An 11079-nucleotide genomic window follows, 5' to 3' on the forward strand; every position below is an offset into this window, starting at 1 on the left:
AACAACATGAACAGCATATGCAATGTCTGGTCTAGTAATCGTAAGGTACACCAGGCTGCCAACCAAAGTACGATATAAGGTGGGATCTGGCAGAGGAATACCATCAGATGGAGCATATTTCACATTCAACTCAAGAGGACTATCTGCTATTCTAGTATCAGAAAGACGAGTCTGTTCAAGAATGTTGGCAATATACTTGGATTGGGAGAGAAGATATCCTCTAGGAGAGTAGGCAACTTCAATGCCCAAGAAACAGCGCAGAGTACCTAAGTCTTTCATCTCAAACTGTTTTGCTAACTCTAATTTCAAATCATTAATTCCATCCATATCATCACCTGTAATAATCATATCATCAACATATAGTGAGAGTAAAATACGACCATGATTAGTAGTCTTGACAAACAAAGCAGAATCATGATCACTAGAGTGAAAGCCAATAGATGTAATCACAGTGGTAAACTTCTCAAACCATGCCCGTGGAGCTTGTTTCAGACCATATAATGCCTTCTTCAACTTACACACTTCCCCTTGATTATGAGAAACACCTTGTGGGGGTACCATATAAACTTCTTCTTGAAGATCACCATTTAAAAATGCATTTTTAACATCCATTTGTGAAATATGCCACTGACGAACAGATGCTACTGCAATAAGAGTGCGAATAGTAGTCATCTTAGCAACAGGAGCAAAAGTTTCTTCATAATCCATACCATATTGTTGAGAGAATCCCTTAGCAACAAGTCTTGCTTTGTAGCGCTCAACTGACCCATCAGACTTAGTTTTGATCTTGTATATCCAACGAGATCCAATAGCACGTTTTCCAGATGGAAGAGGTACTAATTCCCAAGTATCTGTTTTGTGCAAAGCAGAAAGTTCTTCTGCCATAGCCTGTTGCCAAAGAGGGTCAAGAATAGCCTCTTTATAGGAAGATGGCTCAGACAAACTATGGATAGATGTTAGAAAAGAAGCAAACGAAGCAGAGTAAGTAGAATAGACAAAATCAGGCAATTGAGTAGACTTACGATCACGAAAGGGATAACGGGGATTTGGAGGATCAACAGTCGCAGGAGGTTCTTGGGTAGCAGTGGGAACAAGAGGGAAGTTAGTATCTGGAGTAGCAGTAGTATCAGTCCTGCAATTCTCAAAATTACAATCACTAGAAACATTATCATTATGACCAAAAGGATCGATGTGAGTAAGTTTTGAACTGCTAGTAATATAAGAATCAGAAGAAAGAGAGTAAAAAGGAATATGTTCAAGGAAAACAACATGACGAGAAACATACAATTTCTTTGCACTAGGATCATAACAACGATAACCCTTTTGGCCATCTCCATAACCAAGAAAAACACATATAGCAGAACGAGAAGACAACTTACTACGTTCTACTTGTGGGCGAAGAACAAAACAAGTAGAACCAAACACTTTCAAAGAGGAATAATCAGGGATGGAGTTATATAATTTTTCAAAGGGAGACAAACCTGATGTGACAGACGATGGAATTCTATTAGTAACATGAACAGCAGTAAGAACAGTTTCACCCCAAAATTCACTAGGAACCAAAGCAGACAGCAAAAGAGAACGAGCAGTCTCAATAATGTGTCGGTGTTTCCTTTCAGCAACTCCATTCTGTTGAGGTGTATCAGTACAAGATGTTTGATGAATTGTACCATCAAAAGCAAGCAATTCAGAGAATTTATTAGAGGTATATTCACCACCTAAATCACAACGGAAGCACTTTATAACAACATTATGTTGAGTCTTAACCATAGCACGAAACATACAATAAATGTCAAAAAATTCAGAACGATTTTTCATAAGGTAAACCCAACAATAACGAGTATAGTCATCAATAAATGAAACATAATATCTAGATCCACCCTTAGAAACAAGCGGTGATGGACCCCATACATCAGAGTGAATTAAGTCAAACGGTGCATATGAAATGGAAACACTTTTACTAAATGGTAAAGCTGAAAATTTAGCAAGTTTACAACCACAACAATCTGAGATATCACTGGTTTGTAACTTTCCTAAAGCTCCAGTAGAAGCCAAATACTTTAATCTAGAAGCAGAGACATGTCCAAGACGGTAATGCCATAAATAAAAACTAGAAGACGAAGAATTCAAACGAAAAGAGGATAATAAATCAGTTGTGGAAGTAGAGGTTGAGGCTGCAGTATCTGAGACTCTCAACTCATCCAAAACATAAAGTCCCCCTTGTCTACGGCCTGTCCCAATCAGCCTCCCGGAATGAGGATCCTGCACACAACAAGAAGTGGAAGAAAACATAATTGAGTAACCAGAATCACACAATTGACTAACAGAAGCAAGACTCAAAGTGAGGCTAGGAATATAATAAACATCAGAAAATGAAAAATTAGGTGTGGAGACAGAACCAATGCCTGCTAATGGCATATTAGTGCCATCAGCAGTCATAACTGACATAGATGATGTGGTATTCAAGGACACAAATGATTTTGCATCATATGACATATGATGCGATGCTCCAGAGTCAAGTATCCATATGGGAGAAGATATACCTGACAAACAAGAAGAGTTCAAACCTTTATTAGAGGAAGCAGACATGGCACGTGACTGAGTAGCAAGAAGCTTTTGGAGCTGCTCTGCAATATCAGATATTTAAGAAGTAGTCTCAGATGGATATACATGATCAAAACTAGAACCAATGGTAGTAGGAGCAGCAGCAGCCACATTGGATGATGAACTCTTGAAATTTTTTTTATTTCCTTTCAACAATCTGGGGCATTGTGCTTTCCAATGACCTTTCTCCTTACAAAAAGCACATTCATCACTACCTAAACCAACCCTACCTTGAGATTTTCCCTTGTGAACTGGAGCAGCAAAAACAGACGGAGGAGTAGGGAGAACTCCTTTATTTGGAATCAAACTGGAGTGGGACTTGAGTCTAATTTCTTCTGCCAACAATTCATTAAAAACTGAATCTACATTAGGAAGAGGGTTACGATGCAAAATACCCCCACGTAGTCCCTCAAAATCATCCCTAAGCGCCATCAAAAATTGAACCAAACGTTGCTCTTCTCTTTGATCAGTGTATGCTTTGACAACTTTCAATTCTGTTGATTCCATAAGAGCCAATTGATCCCACAAATTATTCATAGCTGAATAAAATTCCTGAATAGTCATATTATTCTGTTTCAGAGCTCTAATGTCACTCTCCAACTGGTACCGTTTTGCAAAATTAGATTGAGCATACAAACGTTTCAAATGGTCCCAAACCTCCTTAGCAGTATCATACTTTGCCAGTTGCACACCTATTGACTGAGAAACAGAATTATTGATCCAAGTAAGGATCTTAGAATTACTAACATCCCATGTTTCCAACTCTTTTGCATATTTTGCTTCATCCTTTTTATCTGTAGGTTTAACGGAGGTTCCATGAACATACCTCCACATTCTTTTTCCTTTCAAAAAATTTTTCATTACTTAACTCCAATAAGAATAATTTTCTCCATTGAGTTGGACACTGACAGACTGAAGAGAATCATCTTTATCATTACTCATTGTAAATAATTATGAAATAACCAAAACACCACAATAAAAAAATTATCAACTAAAATTGGTCTTAAAAAACACCGCCACGTCAATATATCCAAGGATGATCTTCTCCAAATTATCAATTTCTTTTTTTTTTATTCAATCATGCCTTTATGCCATAACTAAAGAAACAACATGGATATTTCATGACGTCAAGCATATTGCAAAGGAACAGTATGAGAAAGCAAAGAAACATTACCAAATCACTAGTGAAATTGGCCCAACACCGGAAAGCCAACGGTCATAAGATTTATTCCAAACAGTACCATCAGCATTTCAATTAATCAACACCGTAAAAAATATGTGGCCCCTTTACCGCAGATCTGAAATCAAACCGAGCTCTTTGATACCATGTTAACAATAATAAACGTATACAAACATAGAGAATAAGAAGGACCTTTTCATTTAGGGTTACAATAGAATGAGCAAAAACTAAAGAGTAAGGGTTACACAAGAGTATAAATACTAAAAGCTAGATAAGACTAAACTACCCTTACAAAGATACAATAAAATAATATAATAATAATATTGATAATAATAATAATAACTAACAGATTGAAAATATCCCATATATAAATCATCGTCATTTCTCTAGTACTCAACAATTTGAACTATATTAATTTTTTTTTTCTTATCACTTTAAAGATGAAAGACTTGTTTCCTCTTTTTCTAGTGTTTGTAATAGCTTCACATTGGTTGTGTTTTAGATTAGTAGGCGCTATTGATTTTAACGTTGTTAATTATGGTGCTAAAGGCGATGGCCTTACTGATGATTCAATTGTAAGATATTTTTATTATAGTTATAATTTTTTCATACAATTTAAATATACTTATATATAATATTGTCAGATAAAATTTCTCAAACCTAATATAATTTTCTATCTTATATACAAAGGCTTTTCTAAAAGCATGGCAAGCCGTGTGTGTTACAACCAGAGGCACTCCAACACTTATCATACCCCAACACAAAACATTCATGTTGCAACCTTTATCCTTCCAAGGTCCCTGCAAATCAACAACCATTAATGTTATGGTATGTAAACTTGTTTTTATCAAATGTATCATAAAACCCTAACATTTACAATATTGAACTTTTGAATGATGACATATATGTATACCTTTTCTTTTTTTAATTTTAAAATTATAATCATGTTAGCTGATGATTATTTTTAGTTATATTTATTTATTCACTCTTAATCTTATTAATCAAATTTTTTGTTTGACTAGTATATTTATCAGCAACATTATAACAATATTTGGTTTAACAGATTATGGGAACTATCACTGCGCCAAAAAATCCTAAGAATTGGAAATGGGTTAATAATGACGATGATGAGTCATGGGTTAAATTCGATGGTATCGATGGTCTTGTTATCAATGGAGGAGGAAAAATTGATGGTAAAGGTGCTCCTTGGTAGAGGCAAAGTAATAGACCAACAGTAAGTTAATTCATTATGTAAACAATATAGTCTATCATGTTGAAATTAAAATGATAATGATATAATTGTATATGTACACACACTTTAAGTCTTAATTTTCAAGTGTATAACTTGTATATAATATGTATGTGCAGGCTCTTCGATTTCTTAAATGTGATAATCTAAAGCTGATTGGCCCATTGACACACATCAACAGTCCAAAAAATCACATAAGCATAACTTCATGCAATGGCGCTTTACTCTCGCGTCTTCATATAATTTCACCAGAGAATAGTCCAGACACTGATGGGATTGATATCTCAACATCAACAAACATCCATGTTGAAAAATCGACCATCTCAACTAGTTCAGTTCTATATATTTTCGATCTTTAAATATTTAAGTTAATCATAAAGTTAAAAATTAATTAAGTAATATTGGACACTTTTTCCTCCATAATTATGTGATTTCTCTCCCAATCACTTTCTTTTCAATTTATTATTATAGGTGACGATTGCATAGCCATTAATAGTGGTTCCAAACTCATCAATATAGTTGGTATTAAATGTGGATTTGGTCATGGCATTAGGTTCGTTGTGCAAATACTATATAATTTTTACATTATTTTAATATTTCATCATTATTAATGAAACAATAACGTCATTTGGGTGTATTTGTGAATACATAGTATTGGAAGCCTTGGAAAAGATGGGAAATATGCTACGGTAGAAGAAGTACACGTGAGAAATGTCACCTTTAAAGGAACAACCAATGGGGCTAGAATCAAGACATGGGCAGTAGGCATTGAATCTAGTTAATTGATAATTGATTATCTTAAAATATTGTGTAGATTTAATCATAAATAATAACACTAATATTTTGTTCTTGTTATTTGAATTAGGGAGGATCAGGGTATGCGAGGAACATAACTTATGAAGATATTATACTTATTGGGGTTAAAAACCCAATAATTATTGATCAACATTATGATGCATACAATATTTTGAACAATGCAAGAAAAGTAGACCGTGGAAGCAAGGCAGTAAAAGTTAGTGATGTTATTTTTCGAAACAATCATGGAACCACAATTAGTAAGGATGCAATTAAACTTGATTGTGATGTTATTGGTTGCACCAACATTTTACTCGAAGATATCAACATAACTAGTCTTGATGGAGAGATACCACATGCATCGTGTAATAATGCACAAGGGTCGTGCATCTCGTGCAATATAAATGTCCCGTGTCTTAAGTAGACTTCGCCTTTTTAATTTGCTAATTTTACGATGAAAAATAAAAATAGTTATTAATAATGTTAAATTTTAGTCAAACAAGTTCTTATAAAAGAATTTTAGTTATAAGAAGCTAATTTGATCAATATTTTATATTCTTAAAAAAACACTAAATTTGTGTTTCTCTGTTCTTTGAGATCAAATAAGTGTAAGTGTGTGTTAGTTTGTGATATTACTAACTTTAATTTATATGTATATTTTATATAAAAATCTGATCTATTTTTTTCTATTGGTTTAAAAAGTAAACCACTTTTATTTTTCACTTTCAATTTTTTCCTTTTGCCTTGAGTTTATATTTATATTAGATGAAAATGTTATTGTAAACATAATCTCGTATCTTTATGATGCACCAATGAAGAGTGCTTGCCTTGAAAGACCCTCCAACATATTAGAGTCCCTAAAAGAGAAGAAGGAAAAATGAGTTAATTTTAATTATCAATAAAACAGTACACTAGTTTTTGGTCTTCGCTGGCGTGAGTCCTTGTAACACCCAGAAAATATGCGTCTAGAATCATACTACTAAAAGAATTATAACGCGGTACTATGTACAATCAAAAGCATCAAAATGAAATCACATAAATGTAGGATACATGAGTATGACCTAATACATATACAAAAATGGATGTCGATACCAAATACTCATCAGAACAACACACTCACATAACAACATAAGATAAATGGTCTTCAAAGTCTTCAAGACTTTTTGCCTTTTTCTTTTTCCTTCACCTGATTACCTAAAATGTTAGCATTGGGCAAGATACAACTACCTCAGTGGAGTCTTAACAAGACCACAAGTCTGCTCGGCAAAAGTGTTTTCTATTACTATCCTCAATTCCCTAGCACTACACTTACGTGTTTGATGAGCAAAGTAAAAGAAAATAAATTTTGTTCAGCTTCACTCAACGCTTGAAATTGGACATCCTATTTTTACAAGCCATGTAAAACTCAGATGGTGGTTAGCATAATGAACCTTCGTGAATAATTACTAATCCAGTCCATTAAGGGGAGATTTCACAGAATTAACTCCCTCCGTTTGATTGGATCATATCCATTAAGGTGATGTCTTTTGGGTTTACCTACCTCACTCTGCTCTTGGTCTTATCCTCCTAATAACAAACTACACTTAAGGCAAGCCATAGGAGTTTTAACATTCAATATATTCACTATGCTTGATTCATACTGAAATTAATACTATCGGTACTCGTCAAACTTGAAGTGTCATTACACTTTTACGCTTTCTTTACCATGGAATCTCAACATATGTCTAGGATTTAAATATAGTTTAATATATAATTTTTTTTCTTTTCTACTTAAAATATTTTTGTTTTAAGACATTGAAAAGATAAAAATAAAAGTAAGTTTGGTCCATGGAGTTTTTAAACTCCATTTAAAATTTGTTGAAGTTATAATTAGTCTGAATAAATACGTGCAATATATAGTTTAACCCTTCGTAAAAAAAATGAATTTCAAAAATCATTTTTAAATTAGATTTATTTCAAAATAATAAAAAATAATTAGATAAATGTAAAAGCAAAATAAATTTTGTTTTCTAATGACTAAAAGCCAATCTAAAAATGTCAAGAGATAAAATAAAATGATACTATTTTAATGACTAAAAACGAATCAATATTGTTTCTCAAGATATAAAAATGTTATCATTTTTTAGACTAATGGCTTATTCAAAAATAAGATGTTCATTTTTATTATAAAATTTATATTTTTTTGGCATTAACATAGAATTAAAAAGAGAAAAAAGAAAAATGGTTTTATATTCTCTTCATGCAATTCATTTATTATATTTGCACACCATTTTTATAATTTTTTCTCATTTAAATCATATTCATGTTAAAAAGATTTGGATTCATTAAACTTTAACTTTTCCATCTTAGTACTAACTAGTTGTCATGCATTTTCTTAACATTTTAGCTTTTTGATTTAACATTAACAAATCTTTCTCATTAACTCTCACACCATGCCGCAAAATTGATATTTGCATGTTGCACAATTGTTTTTTGTTTAATTTTAATTAAGTATTTTGATTATAGAAATTAATATCAATAACATCATTGTTGATTGAAAATTTCCCATATATAAATCATCGTCATTTCTCTAGTACTCAACAATTTGAACTATATTAATTTTTTTTTTCTTTTCACTTTAAAGATGAAAGACTTGTTTCCTCTTTTTCTAGTGTTTGTAATAGCTTCACATTGGTTGTGTTTTAGATTAGTAGGCGCTATTGATTTTAACGTTGTTAATTATGGTGCTAAAGGCGATGGCCTTACTGATGATTCAATTGTAAGATATTTTTATTATAGTTATAATTTTTTCATACAATTTAAATATACTTATATATAATATTGTCAGATAAAATTTCTCAAACCTAATATAATTTTCTATCTTATATACAAAGGCTTTTCTAAAAGCATGGCAAGCCGTGTGTGTTACAACCAGAGGCACTCCAACACTTATCATACCCCAACACAAAACATTCATGTTGCAACCTTTATCCTTCCAAGGTCCCTGCAAATCAACAACCATTAATGTTATGGTATGTAAACTTGTTTTTATCAAATGTATCATAAAACCCTAACATTTACAATATTGAACTTTTGAATGATGACATATATGTATACCTTTTCTTTTTTTAATTTTAAAATTATAATCATGTTAGCTGATGATTATTTTTAGTTATATTTATTTATTCACTCTTAATCTTATTAATCAAATTTTTTGTTTGACTAGTATATTTATCAGCAACATTATAACAATATTTGGTTTAACAGATTATGGGAACTATCACTGCGCCAAAAAATCCTAAGAATTGGAAATGGGTTAATAATGACGATGATGAGTCATGGGTTAAATTCGATGGTATCGATGGTCTTGTTATCAATGGAGGAGGAAAAATTGATGGTAAAGGTGCTCCTTGGTACAGGCAAAGTAATAGACCAACAGTAAGTTAATTCATTATGTAAACAATATAGTCTATCATGTTGAAATTAAAATGATAATGATATAATTGTATATGTACACACACTTTAAGTCTTAATTTTCAAGTGTATAACTTGTATATAATATGTATGTGCAGGCTCTTCGATTTCTTAAATGTGATAATCTAAAGCTGATTGGCCCATTGACACACATCAACAGTCCAAAAAATCACATAAGCATAACTTCATGCAATGGCGCTTTACTCTCGCGTCTTCATATAATTTCACCAGAGAATAGTCCAGACACTGATGGGATTGATATCTCAACATCAACAAACATCCATGTTGAAAAATCGACCATCTCAACTAGTTCAGTTCTATATATTTTCGATCTTTAAATATTTAAGTTAATCATAAAGTTAAAAATTAATTAAGTAATATTGGACACTTTTTCCTCCATAATTATGTGATTTCTCTCCCAATCACTTTCTTTTCAATTTATTATTATAGGTGACGATTGCATAGCCATTAATAGTGGTTCCAAACTCATCAATATAGTTGGTATTAAATGTGGATTTGGTCATGGCATTAGGTTCGTTGTGCAAATACTATATAATTTTTACATTATTTTAATATTTCATCATTATTAATGAAACAATAACGTCATTTGGGTGTATTTGTGAATACATAGTGTTGGAAGCCTTGGAAAAGATGGGAAATATGCTACGGTAGAAGAAGTACACGTGAGAAATGTCACCTTTAAAGGAACAACCAATGGGGCTAGAATCAAGACATGGGCAGTAGGCATTGAATCTAGTTAATTGATAATTGATTATCTTAAAATATTGTGTAGATTTAATCATAAATAATAACACTAATATTTTGTTCTTGTTATTTGAATTAGGGAGGATCAGGGTATGCGAGGAACATAACTTATGAAGATATTATACTTATTGGGGTTAAAAACCCAATAATTATTGATCAACATTATGATGCATACAATATTTTGAACAATGCAAGAAAAGTAGACCGTGGAAGCAAGGCAGTAAAAGTTAGTGATGTTATTTTTCGAAACAATCATGGAACCACAATTAGTAAGGATGCAATTAAACTTGATTGTGATGTTATTGGTTGCACCAACATTTTACTCGAAGATATCAACATAACTAGTCTTGATGGAGAGATACCACATGCATCGTGTAATAATGCACAAGGGTCGTGCATCTCGTGCAATATAAATGTCCCGTGTCTTAAGTAGACTTCGCCTTTTTAATTTGCTAATTTTACGATGAAAAATAAAAATAGTTATTAATAATGTTAAATTTTAGTCAAACAAGTTCTTATAAAAGAATTTTAGTTATAAGAAGCTAATTTGATCAATATTTTATATTCTTAAAAAAACACTAAATTTGTGTTTCTCTGTTCTTTGAGATCAAATAAGTGTAAGTGTGTGTTAGTTTGTGATATTACTAACTTTAATTTATATGTATATTTTATATAAAAATCTGATCTATTTTTTTCTATTGGTTTAAAAAGTAAACCACTTTTATTTTTCACTTTCAATTTTTTCCTTTTGCCTTGAGTTTATATTTATATTAGATGAAAATGTTATTGTAAACATAATCTCGTATCTTTATGATGCACCAATGAAGAGTGCTTGCCTTGAAAGACCCTCCAACATATTAGAGACCCCAAAAGAGAAGAAGGAAAAATGAGTTAATTTTAATTATCAATAAAACAGTACACTAGTTTTTGGTCTTCGCTGGCGTGAGTCCTTGTAACACCCAGAAAATATGCGTCTAGAATCATACTACTAAAAGAATTATAACGCGGTACTATGTACAATCAAAAGCATCAA

General features: G+C 31.9%; 1 protein-coding gene and 1 pseudogene across 1 annotated transcript; both read left to right on the forward strand.

Annotated features, from left to right (window-relative positions):
- Positions 1 to 4224: 4224 nt before the first annotated feature.
- On the forward strand, positions 4225 to 6252 carry LOC131619700 (probable polygalacturonase At3g15720; annotated as a pseudogene).
- A 2199-nt stretch (positions 6253 to 8451) lies between these two features.
- On the forward strand, positions 8452 to 10479 carry LOC131619701 (probable polygalacturonase At3g15720). Its single transcript, XM_058890771.1, has 7 exons — positions 8452 to 8586; positions 8702 to 8839; positions 9075 to 9245; positions 9380 to 9590; positions 9732 to 9813; positions 9913 to 10021; positions 10126 to 10479. Exons 1-7 carry the CDS (start codon positions 8452 to 8454, stop codon positions 10477 to 10479), a joined length of 1200 nt encoding a protein of 399 aa, XP_058746754.1.
- The last annotated feature ends 600 nt before the right edge of the window (positions 10480 to 11079 follow it).

Source organism: Vicia villosa, linkage group LG7, assembly GCF_029867415.1.
Source record: "Vicia villosa cultivar HV-30 ecotype Madison, WI linkage group LG7, Vvil1.0, whole genome shotgun sequence".
NCBI lineage: Eukaryota > Viridiplantae > Streptophyta > Magnoliopsida > Fabales > Fabaceae > Vicia > Vicia villosa.